The 25,105-nt window shown below is 36.4% G+C and overlaps 1 protein-coding gene across 4 annotated transcripts in view; it reads left to right on the forward strand.

The window, feature by feature from the left end:
• LRRC28 (leucine rich repeat containing 28) overlaps positions 1-24,748 on the forward strand; it is a 189,986-nt gene extending 165,238 nt beyond the window's left edge. For all 4 annotated transcript variants that reach the window (XM_032623663.1, XM_032623666.1, XM_032623665.1 and 1 more), the window contains one exon: positions 24,296-24,748. In XM_032623663.1, coding sequence (XP_032479554.1) covers positions 24,296-24,368 — 73 coding nt within the window. In that variant the 3' untranslated portion in view covers positions 24,369-24,748. The remainder of the gene's footprint in view (positions 1-24,295) is intronic.
• The last annotated feature ends 357 nt before the right edge of the window (positions 24,749-25,105 follow it).

Here is a 25,105-nt window from a genome sequence, read left to right on the forward strand (position 1 = left end):
GCTCTAAAGAAATCCAGCAGGATGTAGATCTAACTCTAAACTGTGGTTACCTTGGAAGGGAGGAATGTAGGGTTATGGAGTAGTCAGGTGGGGACTTTAATTTTCAATTCTATATAATACAGAATCATTTGAATATTTTCAATAAGGATGTATTTTTATAAATACACAAAATAACAATTAAAAAATAGGATGTATCTAAAGGAACTTTAAAAAATCCTTTGCTTAAAGCTTTATATAGGTTAAAAAAGACAAGGAAAGGTTCTTGGAGCAATTTTTTTTTAAGTTTAGGTAAAAATGTTTTTAAACAGGTTACACAGTGATATCCAATTTTTGTCAGCTATGGGTATATATATATATATATATATATATATATATATATATATATGTATATATATAGTGTTGGCCAACAAAGTTCGTTTGGGTTTTTCCGTAACATCTTATGGAAAAAACCTGAGCAAACTTTTTGGCCAACCCAAAAGTTTAAATTGTTAAATACGTAGAAGACGTCTTGAAGGCTCGCTGAAGGAACAGTGGTTTTCGTTGAGTAGTGTTGAATTTTTACAACAAACTGGTGTCACTTTAAAAATTAAAAATAATGTTTAATTATTAGAAAATTAGTAGACCAGTGGTTTCTTTTCTACTTATTTATTTGGGGGGAGACAAAATAAATCTGTTCAAGTCATATGTTACCATCAAAGCAAAATTAGGAAATAGAATTCTGCAAAAGGAAATTGTATCAAATGGAAGTACTGCCACTGGAAATGACAACTGTTAATATTTTAGCTTAAAGTAGAATATCTCTTAGTTGACTTCCTAACTGAGGATCCAGATTCTTCATGCTTCCTATTCCTTTTTTTTTTTTAATTGGGGTAAGAACATTTAACTTGAGATCTACCTTCTTAACAAATTTTTAAGTGCACAGTATAGTATTAACTGTAGGCACTATATTGTACAGCAGCTTTCTAGAACTTACTCATTTTGCATAACTGAAACTATACCCATTGAACACAACTCCCATTTCTCCCTCCCTGCAGTCCCTGGTAACTCACCATGCTACTCTCTGCTTCTGAGTTTGACTATTTTAGATATCTCATGTAAGTGTAATCATGTAGTATTTGTCCTGTGACTGTCTTATTTCCCCTACCATAATGTCTTCCAGGTTCATCCCGTTTTTGTTTTGTTTTGTTTTGTTTTGTTTCTTGTGGTACGCAGGCCTCTCACTGTTGTGGCCTCTCCCGTTGCAGAGCACAGGCTCCGGACGCACAGGCTCAGCGGCCATGGCTCACGGGCCTAGCCGCTCTGTGGCATGTGGGATCTTCCCAGACGGGCACGAACCCGTGTCTCCTGCATCGGCAGGCGGACTCTCAACCACTGCGCCACCAGGGAAGCCCCCATCCCGTTTTTAAGGCTGAATAATATTCCATTGTATGTGCATACCACATTTTTTAAATCTATTCATCAGTCAGTAAACATTTAGCTTGTTGCCATATTTTGGATATTGTGAATAATGGTCCAGTGAACATGGGAGTGCAGATATTTCTTTGGGACCCTGATTTCAATTCTTTTGGATATATACTCAGAACTGGGACTGCTGGATATGATCATTCTAGTTTTAATTTTTTGAGGAATTATTTTGCATAGTGGCTGCACCATTTTACATTCCCACCAACATATGTAAGGATTCCAATTTCTCTACACCCTTGCCAACACTTATTTTTTTGTTTGTCTGTTTTTTTAGAGCAGCCATCCTAACAGGTGTGAGGTGATATCTCATTGTGGTTTTGATTTGCATTTCCCTGATGATTAGTGATGTTGAGAACCTTTTCATATACCTTTTGGCCATCTGTATGTCTTCTTTGGAGAAATGTCTACTTAAATCCTTTACCCAGTTTTAAATCAGATTTTTTTTTTTGCTACTGAATGATAGGAGTTTCTTATATATTTTAGATATTAACCCATGATCAAATACAGGGTTTGCAAATATTGTCTTCCATTCTGTTAGTTATGTTTTGCTTTTATTGATGGTTTACTTTGCTGCTTAGAAGCTTAGTTTGATGTAGTCCCACATGCCTATTTTTGTTTTGTGGCTTGTGGTTTTGGTGCCATAGCCAAGAAATCATTGCCAAGACTAATGTCAAGTAGCTTGTGCACTATGTTTTCTTCTAGGGGTTTTAAAGTTTCAGGTCTTCTGTTTACGTTTTTAATTCATTTAGAGTTGATTTTTTTGTGTATGGGGTAGGATAAGGGTCCACTTTCATTCTTTTGCATATGGATATCCAGTTTTCCCACACTATTTGTTGAAGAGATTGTCCTTTTCCCGTTGTATATGCTTGGCTTCCTTGTGGAAGATCAGTTGGCTGCATATGTGTGGGTTTATTTCTAGCCTGTCTATTCTGTTCCAGTGGTCTATGTATCTGTCTTTATGCCAGTACCATACTGTTTTGATTACTGTAGCTTTGTGGTATATTTTGAAATCAGGAAACATGATGCCTTCAGCTTTGTACTTTTTTCTCAAGATTTGTTGGACTATTCAGGATCTTTTGTGGGACCATATGAATTTTAGGATTTTTTTTTTCTATTTCCATTTTTAAAAAGCCATTGGAGTTATTTCCAAATAGCTCAGAATAATGCATCCACTCATTTACTGATTTATCCAGTCAGTTAGCAGACATGCATTGAGCATCTACTGTGAGCAGGGCACTGTGGTAGTGATGACAGCATGGCTTCAGTCGGCTGCTTTGAAGCTCAGATTTACAGAGCTTGGTTCTTTCAGGAATTCTCCATGGTCTTTTAAGCCAGAGTAATTACATGAGAGGACCAGATGTCTGGGTAACTGTTGTGCCTTGCAATAGAGACCCATTTGTTACACGGCGTGCAGAACTGTCTCTGTCTTATTACTTCCCTTTGTCTGTTACAACAGCTTAATATTCCTTCCTCCCACTCACTAGTAGTTTATTTTAAAATAATATCTTCTATCTAATACTTACATGGTTAAATCACTTATCACTTATGAAATGTTTCACATTTCCTTACCTTTGCTTTTTGTGGGTATTACTTTCATTTACTTTTTTTTTAACATCTTTATTGGAGTATAATTGCTTTACAGTGTTGTGTTAGTTTCTGCTGTATAACAAAGTGAATCATCTATATGCATAAGTATATCCCCATATCTCCTCCCTCTTGTGTCTCCCTCCCACTCTCCTTTTCCCACCCCACTAGGTGGTCACAAAGCACTGAGCTGATCTTCTTGTGCATGCAGCTGCTTCCCACTAGTTATTTTACATTTGGTAGTGTATATATGTCAATGCGACTCTCTTACTTCATCCCAGTTTACCCTTCCCCCTCCCTGTGTCCTCAAGTCCATTCTTTTTTTTTTTTTTTTTTTTTTCGGTACGCGGGCCTCCCACTGTTGTGGCCTTTCCCATTGCGGAGCACAGGCTCTGGGCGCACAAGCTCAGCGGCCATGGCTCACGGGCCCAGCCGCTCCGCGACATGTGGGATCCTCCAGGACCAGGGCACGAACCCGTGTCCCCTGCATCGGCAGGCAGACTCTCAACCACTGCACCACCAGGGAAGCCCAAGTCCATTCTTTATGTCTGTGTCTTTATTCCTGTCTTGCCCCTAGGTTCATTAGAACCATTTGGGTTTTTTTTAGATTCCATATATGTGTGTTAGCATACGGTATTTGTTTTTCTCTTTCTGACTTACTTCACTATGTATGACAGTCTCTAAGTCCATCCACCTCACTACAAATCACTCAATTTCGTTTCTTTTTATGGCTAAGTAATATTCCATTGTATATATGTGCCACATCTTCTTTATCCATTCATCTGTCGATAGACACTTAGATTGCTTCCATGTCCTGGCTATTGTAAATAGTGCTGCAGTGAATATTGTGGTACATGACTCTTTTTGAATTATGGTTTTCTCAGGGTATATGCCCAGTAGTGGGATTACTGGGTCATATGGTAGTTCTATTTTTAGTTTTTTAAGGAACCTCCATACTGTTCTCCATAGTGGCTGTACCAATTTACAATCCCACCAACAGTGCAAGAGGGTTCCCTTTTCTCCACACCCTCTCCAGCTTTTATTGTTTGTAAATTTTTTGATGATGGCCATTCTGACCGGTATGAGGTGATACCTCATTGTAGTTTTGATTTGCATTTCTCTCATAATTAGTGATGTTGAGCATCTTTTCATGTGTTTGTTAGCAATCCGTATATCTTCTTTGGAGAAATGTCTACTTAGGTCTTCTGCCCATTTTTGGATTAGGTTGTTTGTTTTCTTGATATTGAGCTACATGAGGTACTTGTATATTTTGGAGATTAATCCTTTGTCGGTTGATTCATTTGCAAATATTTTCTCGCATTCTGAGGGTTGTCTTTTCATCTTGTTTATGGTTTCCTTTGCTGTGAAAAAGCTTTTAAGTTTCATTAGGTCCTATTTGTTTATTTTTTCTTATTTCCATTTCTCTAGGAGGTGGGTCAAAAAGGATCTTGCTGTGATTTATGTCATAGAGTGTTCTGCCTATGTTTTCCTCTAAGAGTTTTATACTGTTTGGTCTTAATTTAGGTCTTCAATCCATTTTGAGTTTGTTTTTGTGTATGGTGTTAGGAAGTGTTCTAATTTCATTCTTTTACATGTAGCTGTCCAGTTTTCCCAGCACCACTTATTGAAGAGGCTGTCTTTTCTCCATTGTACACTCTTGCCTCCTTTATCAAAGATAAGGTGACCATATGTGCGCAGGTTTATCTCTGGGCTTTCTATCCTGTTCCATTGATCTATATTTCTGTTTTTGTGCCAGTACCATACTGTCTTGATTACTGTAGCTTTGTAGTATAGTCTGAAGTCTGGGAACCTGCTTCCTCCAGCTCCGTTTTTCTTTCTCAAGATTGTTTTGCCTATTTGGGGTCTTTTGTGTTTCCATACAAATTGTGAAATTTTTTGTTCTAGTTCTGTGAAAAATACCATTGGTAGTTTGACAGGGATTGCATTGAATCTGTAGATTGCTTTGGGTAGTAGAGTCATTTTCACAATGTTGATTCTTCCAATCCAAGAACATAGTATATCTCTCCATCTGTTTGTATCATCTTTAATTTCTTTCATCAGTGTCTTATAGTTTTCTGCATACAGTTTTTTGGCTCCTTAGGTAGGTTTATTCTTAGGTATTTTATTCTTTTTGTTGCAATGGTAAATGGGAGTGTTTCCTTAATGTCTCTTTCAGATTTTTCATCATTAGTGTATAGGAATGCAATACATTTCTATGCATTAATTTTGTATCCTGCTACTCTACCAAATTCACCGATTAGCTCTAGTAGTTTTCTGGTAGCATCTTTAGGATTCTCTATGTATAGTATCATGTCATCTGCAAACTGACAGTTTTATTTCTTCTTTTCCGACTTGGATTCCTTTTATTTCTTTTTCTTCTTTGATTGCTGTGGCTGAAACTTCCAAAACTTGGAAGTGGGCAAACTTCTCTTGTTCCTGATCTTAGTGGAAATGCTTTCAGTTTTTCACCATTGAGAGCGATGTTGGCTGTGGATTTGTCATATATGGCCTTTCTTATGTTGAGGTAGGTTCCCTCCATGCCTACTTTCTGGAGAGTTTTTATCATAAATGGGTGTTGAATTTTGTCAAAAGCTTTTTCTGCATCTCTTGAGATTATCATATGGTTTTTATCCTTCAGTTTGTTGATATGGTGTATCACATTTATTGATTTGCATATATTGAAGAACCCTTGCATTCCTGGTATAAACCCCATTTGATCATGGTGTATAATCCTTCTAATGTGCTGTTGGATTCTGTTTGCTAGTATTTTCTTGAGGATTTTTGCATCTATGTTTATCAGAGATATTGGCCTGTAGTTTTCTTTGTTTGTGGCATCTTTGTCTGGTTTTGGGATCAGGGTGATTGTGGCCTCGTAGAATGAGTTTGGGTGTGTTCCTCCCTCTGCTATATTTTGGAAGAGTTTGAGAAGGATAGGTGTTAGCTCCTCTCTAAATGTTTGATAGAATTCACCTGTGAAGCCATCTGGTCCTGGGCTTTTGTTTGTTGGAAGATTTTTAGTCACAGTTTCAATTTCAATGCTTGGATTCGTCTGTTTATATTTCCTATTTCCTCCTGGGTCAGTCTCGGAAGATTGTGCTTTTCTAAAATTTGTCCATTTCTTCCAGGTTGTTCATTTTATTGGCATAGTTGCTTGTAGTAATCTCTCATGATTCTTTGTATTTCTGCAGTGTCACTTGTTACTTCTCCTTTCTCATTTTTAATTCTATTGATTTGAGTCTTCTCCCTTTTTTTCTTGATGAGTCTGGCTAATGGTTTATCAGTTTTATTTATCTTCTCAAAGAACCAGCTTTTAGTTTTATTGATCTTTGCTATTGTTTCTTTCATTATTTTTCAGTTATTTCTCATCTGATCTTTATGATTTCTTTTCTTCTGCTAGCTTTCCATTTTTTTTCTTCTTCTTTCACTAACTGTAAGGTTAGGTTATTTGAGATTTTTCTTGTTTCTTGAGGTAGGATTGCATTGCTATAAACTTCCCTTTTGGAACTGCTTTTGCTGCATCCCATAGGTTTTCGGTCATTGTGGTTTCATTGTCATTTGTTTCTAGGTATTTTTTGATTTTCTCTTTAATTTCTTCAGTGATCTCTTGGTTATTTAGTAGTGTATTGTTTAACCTCCACGTTTGTATTTTTTAGTTTTTCTTTTCCTGTACTTGATATCTAGTCTCATAGCATTGTGGTCAAAAAGATAGTTGATATGATTTCAATATTCTTAAATTTACCAAGGCTTGATTTGTGACTCAATATACGGTCTATCCTGGAGAATGTTCCATGAGCATTGGATGGAATGCCTTATAATTATCAATTCAGTCCATCTTGTTTAATGTGTCATTTAAAGCTGTGTTTCCTTATTTATTTTCATTTTGGATGATCTGTCCATTGGTGAAAGTGGGGTGTTAAAGTCCCCTACCACCATTATTGTGTTAGTGTCAATTTCCCCTTTTATGGCTGTTAGCATTTGTATTGAGGTGCTCCTATGTCAGGTTCATAAATATTTACAGTTGTTATATCTTCTTGGATTGATCCCTTGATCATTATGTAGTGTCCTTCTTTGTCTCTAGTAATATTCTTTATTTTAAACTCTATTTTGTCTAATATGAGAATTGCTACTCCAGCTTTCTTTTGATTTCCATTTGCATGGAATATCTTTTTCCCCTCACTTTCAGTCTGTATGTGCCCCTAGGTCTGAAGTGGGTCTCTTGTACATAGCATATGTATGGGTCTTGTTTTTGTATCTATTCAGCCAATCTGTGTCTTTTGGTGGGAGCATTTAGTCCATTTACATTTAAGGTAATTATCGAGATATATGTTCCTATTACCGTTTTCTTAACTGTTTTGGGTTTGTTATTGTAGGGCTTTTTCTTCTCTTGCGTTTCCTGCCTGGAGAAATTCCTTTAACATTTGTTGTAAAGGTGGTTTGATGGTGCTGAATTCTCTTAACTTTTTGCTCGTCTGTAAAGGTTTTAATTTCTCTGTTGAATCTGAATGAGATCCTTGCTGGGTAGAGTAATCTTGGTTGTAGGTTTTTCCCTTTCATCACTTTAAATATGTTCTGCCACTCTGTTCTGGCTTGAAGAGTTTCTGCTGAAAAATGTGATGTTAACCTTATGGAGATTCTCTTGTATGTTATTTGTTGCTTTTCTCTTGCTGCTTTCAATATTTTTTCTTTGTATGTAATTTTTGATAGGTTGATTAATATGTGTCTCAGCATGTTTCTCTTTGGGTTTATCCTGTATGATACTCTCTGTACTTCCTGGACTTGATTGACTCTTTCCTTTCCCATATTAGGCAAGCTTTTGAACATAATCTCTTCAAATATTTTCTCAGACCCTTTCTTTTTCTCTTCTTCTTCTGGGACCCCTATAATTCGAATGTTGGTGTGTTTAACATTCTCCCAGAGGTCTCTGAGACTGTCCTCAATTCTTTTCATTCTTTTTTCTTTATTCTTCTCCCTGGCAGTTATTTCCACCATTTTATATTCCAGCTCACTTATCCATTGTTGTGTCTCAGTTATTCTGTTATTGATTCCTTCTAGAGTATTTTTAATTTCAGTGGTTGTGTTGTTCATCACTATTTGTTTGCTTTTTAGTTCTTCTAGATCCTCATTAAATGTTTCTTGTATTTTCTCCATTCTGTTTCCAAGATTTTGGATCATCTTTACTATCATTACTCTTAATTCTTTTTCACATAGGTTGTGTATTTTGTCTTCATTTAATTGGTCTTGTAGTCTGTAACAAATTTTTTGTCATTTCTTTTTTTTTTTTTTTTTTTTGGATGGGTGGTGCTGTATTCCTGTCTTACTTGTTGTTTGGCCTGATACCTCCAGCACTGGCATTTGCAGGCAGTTGGATAGAGCTAGGTCTTGGTGCTGAGATGAGGATCTCTGGGAGGCCTCACTCTGATTGATATTCCCTAGGATCTAAGGTTCTCTGTTAGTCCAGAAGTTTGGACTCGGAGCTCTCACCACAGGAGCTCAGGCCTGACCTCCAGCTTGGGAATCAAGATCCCACAAGCCAGTCACTGAGGGTCCCTCCTGTCCCCTTAGGTGTCCATGGTCCCCCACCGGTGCCTGGTAGGTGCCCTAGTTGTGTCGGTATTACTTTCTTCTGTGAAACCAGTTGACATCAGTAATACTGACATTAATTGCTTACTTACTTTTGGGTTTTTTTTTTTTTCTTTCAGCAGAAGCCTATTTGTTGGCACCAACTTAAGGTAACTTATGCAATTTTGCACGGGTAAAATATTCCTCAACAAATTTAAGTAAATTGTTCTTAACTTTTTCTTTCTCATTGTATCACTAAACAATCATGTACTGACCATCTGCTGGGTGCCAAACTCTCTACTAGGTATTAGGGGTTCAGTTATGACCAAACCACATGATACTTCTTTTCCCATACATATCTCACCCGTAAAGTTCTAGGGCATGGGCAGATCTAGTAGAGAAGCATGTATATATTTAAGTCTTTGGTTCTGCACACAGAATCTTCCCATGAGAGACAGTCATTAACCATAAATGTAACAAGAAATACCATATGTTATTAGATGATTCTCACATAATTCTCTTACATGGTAATATGTTCACAGGCTTGGGATTTCATCTGATCGATTCTTTCTAATATTATTTTTCTGCTGGCTTGAATTTCTATATGAGTCAAGGATATGCTTTTTGTTTCTAATCAGAAAATAGGTTTATAAAGAAAACACCACATTTCTTATGATTTTTGTGGGCTCCAATATATGCAACAACATTGTGATTTTTTTCTTAAAAATAGTGGTATTTATTTTAAAACTAAGCTGAAATGCTCTTTCTTCTGCCTTGCCTATAAGTATGCTCAGAGATTCTAAAGCAACAAATGTCATGTCTGATGTTCTTTGTAGAATTTATCAGCATCTGTTTCCTAATTCTAGAGTTTATTGCTTAGCTAAAAGTTTCTCCCCTGAAACTATCATGTCTCTGGTTCCACAGTTCTGTAATTTTTTTAAAGGACCTAACCAACACAAATGCATTGTTAAGGCAGTAGACTTGTTGACGTACTTGTAACAACTTAGATCATTAATGAAGCAAGCAGATACAGTATGCTCTTAGGTGAGTTTCCCAAAAGTAAATAAGTACACATATTACTCAGCCATTGAAAAGAATGAAATAATGCTATTTGCAGCAACAGGGATGGACCTAGAGATTGTCATACTGAGTGAAGTAAGTCAGACAGAGAAAGAGAAATATTGTATTATATCACTTATGTGTAGAATCTGAAAAGAAATGATACAAATGAACTTATATACAAAACACAAACAGACTTAGAGAAGGAACTTATGGTTACCACTGGGGAGGGGATAGTTAGGGAGTTTGGGATTGACATGTACACACTGCTATATTTAAAATGGATAACCAACAGGGACCTATTGTAAAGCACAGGGAACTCTGCTCAACATTATGTAACAACCTAAATGGGAAAAGAATTTGAAAAAGAATAGATACAGGAAGGAATTTGAGAAAGAATAGATACATGTATATGTATAACTGAATCACTGCTGTACACCTGAAAGTAACACAACATTGTTAATCAACTATACTCCAATATAAAATAAAAAGTTTTTTTTAAATAAATAAATACACAGGCTTGGGATTTCTTTGTAGCACAAATATGACACCTCCATGTTACCCACCCTACCCCCTTGAGCATCATAAGGAGTTAATGATGATCCAGTGAGCAGTATGCATCAGTGAATAATGATCCCATATCTTTATGGAATTGGATTTTTTTGCTTAGAACCTTAATTTTTAATTAAATGGTTGTGGTATGAAGTGCATCACTTCTATGAATGATTTTTCAGTTAACATAATTATCTTTTAAAAAAACAGGAAGAAATAAGTTTAGGTAGCTGATCCTCAAAATTGCACTTGCCTTTTAAGATCATTTTGTGCCTGAGTTTCATTTCAGTTGTTATTTATACAACCATATATATTCTGGTGTAGCAAATTATCTGAACTAGGGGTCTAACCAACTTTAGTTTTTTTTTAAAGTAAGGTAATACAAAGTATCTAATAACTTAAAATTCACATAACTTCCTGAGTTAAGAAAATCTCAAAATTGATGCCTGCCTTTTCATTTTCTTACGAGTATAATTTGCAAAGTAGAAAGTTTTAATTTTGATCAAGTCAAGTTTATCCATTTTAATTTTATAGCTAGTGCTTTTTGTGTCCTAAGAAATCTTTACCTACTGCCAAGGTCATGAAGATATTCTTATGTTCTCTTCAATTTCATTGATCTGTGTCTTTCTCTCAGTCAGTACCAAACTGTCTTGATTACTGTAGTTATATAGTAGGCCTTAATAGCAGGTGAAGTGATACTTTCACTTTAATCTTCTCTTTCAAGATTGTCTTAACTATTCTAAGGTCTTTGCTTTTCTGTAGAAGTTTTAGAATAAGCTTATCTTTGTTTCCAAAGAACAAAGATAAGCTGGATTTTGTGCTGGATTTTGATAAGAATTGCATTTAATCTATAGATTAGTTTGGAGAGAATTGACATCTTTACTATTTCTGAGTCTTCCAGTGCATGAACACAGTATGTCTCTCCATTTATTTAGGTATTCTTTTATTTCTTTCATCAGCATTTAATAATTTTAAGCATCCTTAAATGTTTTAAGTTTATACCTAAGTATGTCACTTTCTTTGTGTGATTATAAATGATATTATATTTTAAAAATTCAATTTCCATGTGTTTATTGTTAGTATATGGAAATATGATTAATTTTTATATTTTGATCTGATTGCTTGCAACCTTGCTGAATTTGCTTAAGAGTCTAGGAGTATTTTTTATAGATTCCTTGGCATTTTCCATGTAGACATGTCATCTGAAAGTAGGAATAGTTTTTATTTCTTCCTTTCCAGTCTGTATGCCTTTTATTTCTTTTTCTTGCTTTATTGACTAAGGTGGTGAAAATGGACATCACTGTCCATTTTGTATGGACATTTTGTATGATGTAAGCAGTAGGTTTTATCAAATATTTATCAAATTGAGAAAGATCCCCTTTATTCCTGGTTTGCTGAGAGTTTTTTTTTTTAATCATGAATGGATGTTGTCTTTGGTTAAATACTTTTTGAGTTCATTGATATCATACTAATTTTTTTTTTGTTAACCTGTTGATGTATTAGATGACATTGATTTTCAAATATTGAACCAGCTTTACATACCCAGAATAACTCCCACTTGATTGGAGTGTATAGTTCTTTTTATAATACATTTCTGTATTTAATTTGTTAATACTTTCTTGAGGATTTTTATATCTCTGTTCATGAGAGATATTGGTCTGTAGTTTTCTGGTTTTGTACTCTTTGTCTGGTTTTAGAGTCAGAGTAATACTGGCCACATAAAATGAGCTGGGAAGTGTTCCTCCTCTCCTATTTTTCTGAAAGAGACAGTGTAAAAATTCCTCTTAGTACTTCTTTAAGTGTTTGATAGAATTATCCAGTGAAACAATATGGGTGGACCTGGAAATTTCTCATTTTTAATTACAGACTCAATTTCTTTAATAGTTATAGGACTATTCAGGTGGGCTATTTTATCTTGGTTGAGTTTTGGTAGTTTGTGGTTTTCAAGGGATTCGTCTGTTCTCAGTTGGCAAATTTATTAGTGTGAAGTTGTTTAAGATATTCCCTTATATCTTTTTAATGACTGCAGAATATGTATTAATATCACCTGTTTCATTTCTTATATTAATTTGTGTTTTTCTTTTTTTAATCTTTGTCAGTCTTGCTAGAGATTTATCAATTTTATTGATCTTGTTAATCCTAGTGAAGGTTTTAATTTCATTAGTTTCTCTTCTTTACTTCCTCCTACTAGCTTTGGATTTATTTTGCTCTTTTTTTTTTTTGGAGGGGGAGGTTAGGGTAGAAACTTAGAGTATTGATTTAAGACCTTTCCTATTTTCTAACTTAAGCATTTAAAGCTATTAATTTCTCTGTCAGCACTGCTTTACTATGTTTCAAAATTTTTGATATGTTGTATTTTTATTTTCATTGTTGAAGTTTTTATACCTTTGATACCTTTTATACCTATAATCCTTTTATACCTTTGCTGTCATTCATTTCACTATTCATCTGTTGTAATCATGCTACATTGTTACCCTTATTACGTGAAACAAGTTAATTTTTAGATCAATTGAAAATTATAAAAATAAAAGATTTTATTTAACTTTATTCCTTCAACAACCTTCCTATTTATTTATTTATTCATTTTATTCGGAAGAATGTTTTTATTTTAAAAATTTTTATTGACGTATAGTTGATTTACAATACTACATTAATTTCAGGTGTACAACACAGTGATTCAATTTTTTATAGATTATACTCCATTTAAAGTTATTATAAATAGTGGCTATATTCCCTGTACTGTACAATATATCCTTATAGCTTATTTATTTTATACATAGTAGTTTATGCCTCTTAATCCCCTATGTCTATCTTACCCCTTCCCCTTTCCCTCTCACTGGTAATAACTAGTTTGATCTCTATATTTATGAATCTGTTTTGTTATATATATTCTTTGTTTTATTCTTTAGATTCCACATATATGCGATGACACGCAGTATTTGTCTTTCTCTGTCTGACTAATTTCACTTAACATAATATTCTCCAGGTCCATCCATGTTGCTGCAAATGGCAGAATTTCATTATTTTTTATGGCTGAATTATATTCCATTCTGTATCTTAGCTATTATAAATAATGCTGCTATAAACATTGGGGTGTATGTATCTTTTCTTGTTTTCTTTGGTTGTATACCCAGGAGTGGAATTGCTGGATCATATGGTAGATCTATTTTTAGTTTTTTGAGGAACCTCCATACTGTTTTCCATAGTGGCTGCACCAATTTACATTCCCACCAGAAGTGTGCTAGGGTTCCCTTTTCTCCACATCCTTGCCAACATTTGTTATTTATAGGCGTTTCGATGATAGCTGTTCTGACAGATGTGAGGTGCTATCTCATTTTGGTTTTGATTTGCATTTGGTTTTGATTAGCAATGTTGAACATCTTTTCATGTGCCTATTAACCATCTGTATATCTTCTTTTGAAAACTGCCCATTCATGTTTTCTGACCATTGTTTAATCAGGTTGTTTGGTTTTTGTTTTTGTTGTTTTTGATACTGAGTTGTGTGAGCTGTTTATATATTTTGGGTATTAACCCCTTATTGGTCATATCATTAGCAAATATTTTCTCCAATTCAGTAGGTTGTCTTTTCATTATGTTGATAGTTTCATTTGCTGTGCAAAAGCTTTTAAGTTTAAGTAGGTCCCATATGTTTATTTTGCTTTTGTTCCTTTGCCTTAAGAGACAGATCCAAAAAAAATGTTGCTACAATTTATGTCAAAAGTGTTCTGCCTATGTTTTCTTCTAGGAGTTTTATGGTTTCCAGTCTTAAATTTAGATCTTTAATCCATTTTGAGTTTATTTCTGTATATGGGGTGAGAAAATGTTCTAATCTCATTCCTTTACATGTAGCTGTCAGTTTTTCCAGCACCACTTACTGAAGAGACTGTCTTTTCTCCATTGCATACTCTTGCCTCCTTTGTCATAGATTAATTGACCATAAGTGCATGGGTTTATATCTGGGCTTTCTATTCTGTTCCATTGATCTATGTGTCTGTTTTCGTACCAATACCGTACTGTTTTGATGACTGTAGTTTTGTAGTATAGTTTGAAGTCAGGACGCATCCAGCTTTGTTCTTTTTCCTCAAGATTGTTTTGGCAGTTCAGGGTCTTTTGTGGTCATACTGAGTGAAGTAAGTCAGACAGAGAAAGACAAATATCATATTTCACTTATATGTGTAATCTAAAAAAAGGGCACAAGTGAACTTATTTACAAAACAGAAGTAGAGTCACAGATGTAGAAAACAAACTTATGGTTACCAGGGGGTAAGGGGGGAGGGATAAATTGGGAGATTGGGATTGACATATATATCCTACTATATATAAAACAGATAACTAGTAAGGACCTACTGTATAAATGTGAATGGATTCAATTCCTCAAAAGAGATTCTTATGTCTTAAGTTGTGTTAAGGCAGAGAGAGAGAGGGAGGGAGAGAGGGAGAGAGAGAGAAGTTGAAAGCAAGAGAGGAAAGAATACCTTAAGACAAAATTTGAAGACAAAAACCTAAATTACACCAAAACAAGACAAACAAACAAGGTGGGAATGACAGTATTATTACTGACAAACTAAAATTCAAGTTGAAAAGTATTAAATGAAAAAAATAGATTAAAAAAGTAAATTTTAGAATTATTTGTTCTAGTTCTGTGAAAAATGTTCTGGGTATTTTGATAAGGATAACATTAAATCTGTAGATTGCCTTGGGTAGTATGGACGTTTTAACAGTATTAATTCTTCCAATCCATGAAAAGAGGGTATCTTTTATATGTATCATCTTCAATTTCCTTCATCAATGTCTTGTAGAGTATAAGTCTTTCACCCTCTTGGTTAAATTTATTTCTAGGCATTTTATTCTTTTTGATGCAATTGTAGAAGAGATTGTTTTCTTGAATTCTCTGATAATCCATTATTAGTATCGATAAGCAACATATTTCTGTATATTCATCTTGTATCCTGCAACTTTACTGAATTCATTTATTCTAATTTTGTGTGTGTGTGGAGATTTTAGAATGTTCTATATATAGTATCATGTCATCCCTAGTTTTATTTAGATCTGAATTTTTTTTTTTTTTTTTTTTTTTTTGCGGTACGCAGGCCTCTCACCATTGTGACCTCTCCCATTGCGGAGCACAGGCTCCAGATGCGCAAGCTCAGTGGCCATGGCTCACGGGCCCAGCTGCTCCGCAGCATGTGGGATCTTCCTGGACCGGGGCACGAACCCATGTCCCCTGCATCGGCAGGCAGACTCTCAACCACTGCGCCACCAAGGAAGCCCTAGATCTGAATTTTTTATCTATACCCTTTTCCTCTCCCTGAAGAATTCCTTTCAACCTTTCTTGCAGGACAAGTTCACTGGCAATGAATTCCCTCAGTTCTCAGTTTGTTTGAAAAATTCTTTATACTCCTTTACTTTTGTAGGATAATTTCACTGGATATAAAATTCTAGGTTAGTGATTTTTTTTTCTTTGAGCACACTAAATATCTCACTCCACTGTCTTCTTGCTTGCATGGTTCTAATAAGAAGTCTACTGTGTCTTATACTTGTTCCTCTATAGGTAACGTTTTTTTCTCCTCTGGCTTTTTTCTAAGATTTCCTTTTTCTTTGGTTTTCTCCAGTTTGATATTTCCTTTTTTTTTTTTTTTCATTGAAGTATAGGTGACTTACAATGTTGCTATACAGAAAATGATTTTCAGTTTTATATATATATGTGTGTGTGTGTGTGCATATATATATATATATTCTTTTCTATATTCTTTTCCATTATGGTTTTCACAGGATTATGAATATAATTCCCTGTGCTATGCAGTAGGACCTTGTTGTTTGTCCATTCTATATTTACTAATTTGCATCTGCTAACTCCAAACTCCCAATCCATCCCTCTTCCACTCTCTTCCCCTTTGGCAGCCACATATCTGTTCTCTATGTCTGTGAGTCTGTTCTGTTTCATAGATATGTTCATTTGTGTCATATTTTAGATTCCACATATAAATGATAGAATATAATATTTCTTATGTGTAGTGTTTTTGTTTTTGATTTTTATCCTGCTTAGTGTTGTTAAGTTTCTGGATCTGTCATTAATTTTGTAAAGTCCTTAACCATTATTACTTCAAATTCTTCTCTTCTTCTCTTTTATCTCCTTTTCTTTCTAGTATTCTAATTATGCATATCTTGCACCATTAGAAATTGTCCCACAGATTGTGGATTTTCTGTTCTATTTTTTTTTTATTCCCTATGATAATTCTAACATCTCTGTCATATCTGAGTTTGGTTCTGAGGTTTTCTTTGTCTCTTCAGCATGTGCTTTTTCTTGCCTTTTGGCATCTCTTGTAATTTTTTGTTGAAAGACAGACATATTGGGTAATAAGAACTGAGCTAAATAGGGCATTTAGTATGAGATTTTATTTTAATCTGGCTAGGAGCTGAGCTCTGTTTTATGTTTGTTGTAGTAGGTACTAGAGGCTTCAGATTGAAATTCAGATTCCTTTAGTGTCCTTTTATGATTCTTCTTGCTTAACTTTGGGCTTCCCTGTATACTCCTCAGAGAGCCTGCATCTTGCAGCTGTTTTTGTTTTTAAATGCAAAATTTTAATGGGAATGCATTTATCTCATAACATTCTTCATTCTCTCCTATTTTCTCATGACTTTTCTTCCGTACTCCTGTATAGTTTAAAAACTAGATCCTCACCTCAATATCCTGTCAAGCCCAGGCTGCACTGTTGGTAAATGAGCTTTAGGAGCATGGTGAGCCCCCTTCCCCCAGCACCCTCAAGACTGCCCACTGCACCCCCTGCAGGCCCCTGGGTGGGCCCAGTAAGATGAACCCAAGGTTTAATAGTGCTGGGATTTTATTTATTTTGCTTTTCTATTTTTATTAATTAATTTATTTTAAAATTGTATTTTAGAGTATGGTTGATTGACAATGTTGTGTTAATTTCAGGTGTACAGCAGAGTGATTCACTTATACATATACATATTTCCATTCTTTTTCAGATTCTTTTCCCATATAGGTTATTACAGAATATTGAGTAGTTTCTTGTGCTATATAGTAGATCCTTGTTGTTATCTATTTTATATACAGTACTGTGTATTTGTTATTCCTAATTTATCCCTCCCCACCACATTTCCCTTTTGGTAACCATAAGTTTGTTTTCAATGTCTGTGAGTCTGTTTTGTAAACAAGTTCATTTGTATCATTTCTTTTAGATTCCACATATAAGTGATGTCATATGATATTTGTCTTTCTCTGTCTGACTTACTTCACTTTGTATGATAACCTCTAAGTCCATCCATATTGCTACAAATGGCATTATTTCATTCTTTTTTATGGCTAAGTAATATTCCATTGTATATATGTAGTACATCTTCTTTATCCATTCCTCTGTTGATGGACATTTAGGTTGCTTCCATATCTTGGCTATTGTAGACAGTGCTGCAATGAACACTGGGGTCCATATATCTTTTCGAACTACGGTTTTCTCCAGATATATGCCCAGGAGTGGGATTGCTAGATCATATGGTAGTTCTATTTTTAGTTTTTTAAGGAACCTCCATGCTGTTCTCCATAGTGGTTGCACCAATTTACATTCCCACCAACAGTGTAGGAAGGTTCCATTTTCTCCACACCCTCTCCAGCATTTATTGTGTGTAGACATTTTGATGATGGCTCTTCTGACTGGTGTGAGGTGGTACCTCATTGTAGTTTTGATTTTCATTTCTCCAATAATTAGTGATGTTGAGCATCTTTTCATGTGCTTTTTGGCCATCTGTTTGTCTTCTTTGGAGAAATGTTTATTTAGATCTTCTGCCTATTTTTGATTGGGTTATTTGTTTTTTGATATAGAGCTGCATGAGCTGTTTGTATATTTTGGAGATTAATCCCTTGTCAGTTGCTTTGTTTGCAGATATTTTGTCCCATTCTATGGGTAGTCTTTTCATTTTGTTTATGGTTTCCTTTGCTGTGCAAAAGCTTTTAAGTTTAATTAGGTCCCATTTGTTTATTTTTATTTTCATTGCTCTTAGGAAGTGGATGCAAAAAATACTGATGCAATTTATGTCAGAGTGTTCTGCCTTTGTTTTCTTCTAAGAGTTTTATAGTATCCGGCCTTACATTTAGGTCTTTAATCCATTTTGAGTTTATTTTTGTGTAGGGTGTTAGAGAATGTTCTAATTTCTTTCTATTCTTTTTTTTTTTTTTACATGTAGCTGTTTAGTTTTCTCAGCATCACTTATTGAAGAGACTGTCTTTTCTCCATTGTATATTCTTGCCTCCTTTGTCATAAATTAATTGACTATAGGTGCGTGAGTTTATTTCTGGGTTTTCTGTCCTATTCTGTTGATCTATATTTCTGTTTTTGTGCCAGTACCATACTGTTTGGATGACTGTAGTTTTGTATTATAATCTGAAGTCAGGGAGCCTGATTCCTTGAGCTCCATTTTTCTTTCTCAGGATTCCTTTGGCTAGTCGGGGTCTTCTGTGTTTCTATACAAATTTTAAAATTTTTTGTTCTAGTTCTGTGAAAAATGCCATTGGTAATTTGATAGGGATTTCATTGAATCTGTAAACTGCCTTGGATAGAATTGTCATTTTGACAATATTGATTCTTCCAATCCAAGAGCATGGCATATCTTTCCATCTATTTGTGTCATCTTCAGTTTCTTTCATCAGTGTCTTACAGTTTTCAGAGTATAGGTCTTTTGCCTCCTTAGGTAGGTTTATTCCTAGGTATTCCATTCTTTTTCATGCAGTGGTAAATGGGATTGTTTCCTTAATTTCTCTTTCTGATCTTTCATTGTTAGTGTATAGGAATGCAAGAGATTTCTGTGTATCAAGTTTATCTATAATCCACTGTCCTTATTCTGGAGGCCATTTACTCTGGTGGTAAATGAGGGAGGGAAATGTTCTAAATTTTATGATTATATCATTATTTTAGTGGGCCTGTATTTCTAGGCTGTGACTGTCATAAATTTTTCTCATCTTGCATAGTTTGCTTTCCCCTCTTAGGTGGGATGGGCAGGCTAAAGGGGGCTGGGGTGGGAAGAATGCCCTTCCACACCTGGAATAGGGCTCTGGTAAACTTTCTCTGGAGAACTGTCCTTTGTTATGGAGGATGCTCTGGACATGTTACATAATGACTACTCTTTTTCTCTTCCTGAATGAGCAACAAGGGGATCTTTTACGGATTTTCACCATGATAGCCTGTAGGGTTTCTGTAGGTAAAACCTAAGAATGTGTGTGTCACCCTAACATTGCAGCCTCAGGAGTATCTCACTCTCAGGCTTGTCCACACTCAGCCTCCAGCAATTCTAGCATCTTCTGTCCAGGTAAGCAAGTCTCAGCTGTGACTCTGGAGGTACCTCTCTCACCAGATTTTGAAGTTGCAGTTTGCCCTATGACCTCAGTTCTCTGGTGAGTGGAGAAAAGTTGATTTTCAATTTATTCAGCTTGTTCTTGTTGTAAGAACAGGAGTGAGGACTTCTAGGCTCTTTATGTCAGAGATGAAACCAGATGTGTTCTCTGTATATAATTTCAATTCTTTCAAATTTGTGAGGCTTGTTCTTTGGCACAGAATATAGTCTGTCCTGGTGAATATTCCATGGGCTTTTAGAAAAAAAAAAGTGTACTTTGTTGCTGTTGGGTGGAGTGTTTTGTATATGTCAATTAGATTCTTTGGTTCATTGAGTTGTTCAGTTCTTCTACACCTGTGCTGATTTTCTGTCTGGTAGTTCTATCAGTTGCTAAGAGTAAAGAAGTTGAAGTTCCCACTCTAATTGTGAGTTTATCTATTTCTCCTTTCAGTGCTATTATTTTTTAACAGCTTTATTGAGACAATTTACATATCATACAATTCACCCATTTAAAGTATACAAATCAGCAGTTTTTACTGTAGTCACAGATAACATGCAACTAATACCACAGACAATTTTAGAACGTTTTTCTCACCCTAAGAGAATGTACCCTTTATCTATCACCTCTCTCTTTCCCCATACCTAGTCCTAAGCAACTAGTTATTTACTTTCTATAGAAATTGATGGATTTCTCTGTCCTAATCCTTTGGATAGGGATAACAGGCTTTTCTTGGAGTTTTTTGGGGGGGTTGTTTTTTTTTGTTGTGTTTTGTTTTCTTTTCTTTTGGTTTTTTGACTCTGCCTGTTGGTGGTTCTGGGTTGGAAGTTCCTACAGCATCCTATCTGAAGTATATGGGAGGCAATAAGGAAGCCTCGGGAGTGTACCATTGCTGTGTTGCTTCTCAAGTCCCAGGGTCATAGTCTGTCTATCTTCATTATGTCTTTCAGAGTCTTCCAATGCTTGTTTGTTGTATTATGACCAGGGTGTTCTAGTTGTAAGAGAAAGGACCTTGGAAGATTGGGGCTCCCAAAATGTGTTTTGCCTCCAAAATCCAAAGGGACCCACAAGTGTGTATCTGTTTCTTCAAGTGGGCAGTTCTGGATGTAACTCTTCTTTTCTGTTTGAAACTTTACCAATGTAGCAGACACCTGAGCTTTTGCAGGCTTTCTCTCTCACCTCTAGTAGGCATGTGTCATATTAGTATCAGGTGTGCTTGCTACTTCCAGTTTGATTTCCCCTCACCAATACATATATTAATGTCTTAGTGAAGGGACTGTCTTCCTGACCCTCCCAGAGGTTTCCAGGTGGTGGCTAAGCAGGTTAGGCCACATTGGATCCACCTCAACATTCCCATTTCTCTAAGCCTTTGATCTCCTCCCTCTAGACTGTGCAGTGGAAGTTCTAGCATCTCTGTCTCATTGACTGTAGGCCTCTACTGAAGCAAGACTTCTATTAGCCATTATAGGTACTCCTGCTAACACATTAAACGCTGAGGCCTCATGAAACACCCTTCTTGGCCTGATCCAACCTTAGACTTATTCTCACTGGCTAATGTATTATACTTAGACTCCATTTCCATGCTTACTCTCCAGATTTCTGCAAATAAAATTTGGCAAGATTCTATAACTCCTTCATGTACATAATCTCTCCCAGGAGCAGCCCTTGCAATTAACTCTCTGAATCATGCTGGGATTTTGCTCTCTCTGTGGCCCTAGAGGCAGTGAGTATTGTTCCTGCCTGAAGAAGATAGGAATTTCCTTTTTAGGTAAACACACCAGATGAAGTCAGTGAAATCTTTTTATTCAAGTGAATGCTTGTTTTCTTAGATAGTAAGAAGGGCTGTTTCTGATGTGAAGAAATGTTTAGAGATATTAGAGGTTTACGGTCCTTAGCTTTGTGTCTACACAAAGGTTTCCATCTCAATTCTTAAGTCCTCACCCCTTCCCACAAGAACCTTTACCTTAGCGTAAGAGACTTAGCATAAGTATACTTTTACCTGGCATGTGATTCTGCAGCCTGTACATTCAGGCCTCAGGCATGTCCCTCCCACAGCTTCATAAAATAAGAATTCCTTTAAAGCCACCATAGAAACATTCTGATTCTCTACCTATGCCTTGAGTTGAGACTTCAAGAGGGCACTAAGCTTATCTTTCTTTTTTTTTTTTTGCTTATCTTTCTTTTTTTTTTTTTTGGAAGGGGGTTGGGATTTGGGGGAATCTTTTAAAGCAGTCAAAAGAAGCCATCTCCCTCCACAATCTTTGAATTCACCATGATGCCACAGCAGTCAAGTGCCACAGCACTTGATCTCCCAGTGCGTTACCCTCCACTGGCAGTCTTAGTGATAATTTGAGTAATTGTGATACCACAACTTCGAGTAATCAGTGATGTCCCATTTTTCCCTGGTAATGAGGTCATTCACGCACTTACCAACCCAATCCCAGAATCCCACTTTGATGGACTGTTTCCTTAGACTACTCCCTACTAAATCAATCAGGGTACTGGCCGGAAAACACACAGAAGCTGGGATTTTGAAGAGAAATTGATGGAGAAGGACTATTTACAGAAGTTCAGGCAGGGTTCAGAGCACCCACAAGGATGATAAAGTACCTGGGAACTTACAGCAGTAGGAAGGTTTACCATTCTTAATCTTTTAGCATGAAGGACAAAGGAAGATCTGGAGGCTGTTGAGACTTAGAACCAACAGGAGGGGCTGCCCAATAAAAGCTCTGGTCAGAGATGTAGAGATGGAGTGGGATAGAAATAGTCAACCTTTCCATAAAAGCAATGAAAAAACTGGCAAAACTTGTCAGAATTGAATTTTTCAGAACTCTGGAAATTAACAAAAGGCTTACAGCAATCCAGAGTGCATTTATTCAAGAAAAGTGACTGAATCTCAAAAAGAACAGAGACCTTTGTGATATTTTAACCTATAGTCCCATCTTCTAGTCTTAACCTTGAAAACCAAGAATCTGCCATCACAGTTAAAACCAGCAGCCGGGCAACAACTGGAAAAGGGTGGAAGGAAGTTGGAGCATCTTCAAAGGGTGTTTCACTGAAAAACCCTACTTGCAAGCCTGTCTTTATTTCCTCAGTCAGAGATCACCAGTGCAAAAAGCCTCTTCTCTGAGGGTATTTGTCAAAAATTGTCAAAACAATTATAGGCAATTGCTTAACTTCACAGATGCCTGAGGCAGTGGGTAACTGTTGGGGCAAACAATAGACTAAAGTTTCCATGGGGGCTTTGAAAAGCACTAACATATTCCTAGGAGTATGTAAGGTCATGTGCATGCAAAAGGATGTGAGCATGCTCAGAAAAGACCCAAGAAGGCCCTGAGCTCTCACCTCTGCTTGCAGGAAGTGAGACTCTGTGCAAGCAGGAAGTGAAGGCTAAGGCAGAGTTGTCAACTGCCTGGTTGAGTGTGACTGGAGCCTAGTGAGAACTAGAGCCATACAGGAGGGTCCATCCAGGGGAGCTAGCTGGAACCAGTTGGTAAGGGAATCCTGGATTAGTACAAAAATCTAAGGCAAGAGAACCCATAGAAGTAGGTCTAGCTCTTGCCTTGAGATCTTTGATCATCCAAGATGAAATAATGGCAAAGCCTTTTTTGGAGGATCTTGGTGGCCCAGGGAAAAATAAAGCCCACAGAGAAACAAAATTATCAATGGTTGCCAGAGACTTTTCAGGGGGTTTAGGGGATGGGGGTTGGCTGCAAGTGGACACAAGGAACATTTGGGGATATGAGAAGTATTTTATATCTTGATGGTGGTGTTAGTTAAATAATTGCATATATTTCAAAACTCATTCAACTGTACACTTAAAATGGGTGAATTTTATTGTATGTTTGTATGTAACTATACCTCTATTAACTAGACTTTTTATAAAAAAAGAAGAAAAAGAAAATATTCAACTTTTCTCTCTTCCTGCCCTTTACCCTCCTGCTATACCTCCCTTGTCCTAATTCAGCCTGAAACCAGCAATCAGGCAGCTTTGGAGGTTGAGTCTGTAGAGGTCACCTTCTTGGATTACAGAGAAAGGCAAAGACTGAGTTGAGGGGTGGAGAAAAGAGAAAACAGTCAGCACAGGGGGTCCTGTGAAAACAACAGTAGATTAATCTCTCCTCACCAGAGGATAGCACTTCTGGTGGGAAAACAAGGCATCCAACAACTGGAGCTGCCCAGATTGGGATCAGAGGGCTCATGACTCGCTGCAGAAAGATGCCAAGCAGGAGTCTGAGATGGGATTCCTCTGTTGTGTGGGAGAAGACCCTCAAACTACATGATTCAGATTCTGAAATTACCTCCATAAGCAATCTGTGGGCATACATTTGTAGGATAAATTCCTTAAAATTATGTTTTTTAAGCTTCAATATATATGTGTTCTAGCTAAATTGGTGACTTTTTCTATTACATGACTTTTATAACGTATTTCAAATTCTGTCATTGCACTGGTTCTAGTAAGCCGAATTCAGACTGTAACATGGAAAAAGCTTACTTTTCCTTTGCTGCTAACATAGGGATGTTGCATCATCTGAAAACTGCTAATAAAATAAGCACACACATACCTCACCTGATTCCAGTGCTCAGTTTTAAAAGGAATTTATATTTCTGTTGTGTACTCTGTTGACCATCCTAATCCTTTATTTTAACAAAGGAAAAGACTGTCTCTAATGGAAAGAATTCTGAGACTTTCCTTTTGAACTCACAGTGTCCTTCTCCCCCTCTTTCCCCTTCCAGGAGGACAACTGTGAGTTTTGTGGCTTACTGCTGCTCCACCCAGTGTCTGCAGACTTTTGACCTACTGAGTTGATAAACACTCAAGAGCCTCAGGAGTGTTGCCAGCTTGACACTGCAGTTGCCTGCATATCGCACAGTGTGACAGAGGGACAGGAGAGTCCAGCCAGGCCCAACAGGCCCTTCCGATCTGTCCTGTCATGCTTGGGGACTGCAGGACTCTGGAAATGTCATGATCGAGCTTTAGAGCTGAAATGCCTTCACCCTTCCCCCAAGTTGGAATATATCCTTCCCCAAATTAAGAACCCTTTGTCTTCCGTGTTTTTCTTTTATGTCAGCGAGTCTCTTATGCAGACTGTTTAGTTTGATGTGCCTCCCCAAATCTAATTTAGAGCAAGTTTAAGCTCCCTGAAGAACTGTAATTTGATAATATAACCAAATTAACTTTTGAACATACATACTTGCAGTGGTATCTGTAATCTTCTCATCTCTCTTTCTTTCCCCAGAGAATTATTCCCCAGAGGTTATTCTCCATGTTTTTAACAAATTTCAGTAAACCCTGTGACCTCAATAGTATTGAGTAGCAGTGTGTGAGGGAGGGGTGGGAGGGGGGCGGGTGCCTGAATTGGCTTCCAAGTTAGACTCCAGTAGGGGCTTCTTGAGGGTCCTGGCACACACCCTCTGGAAAGTTACAACCTTGTTTATAAAGTTTTGCAACATATTAAGAGACTTTTGTGAGGGGTTTTTAAAAATAAAACTGTAGATTATAAATGAAATACAGACTTATTTTGAAAAACTACAGAAAAATAATTT

Source organism: Phocoena sinus, chromosome 2 (assembly GCF_008692025.1).
Source record: "Phocoena sinus isolate mPhoSin1 chromosome 2, mPhoSin1.pri, whole genome shotgun sequence".
Classification (NCBI taxonomy): domain Eukaryota; kingdom Metazoa; phylum Chordata; class Mammalia; order Artiodactyla; family Phocoenidae; genus Phocoena; species Phocoena sinus.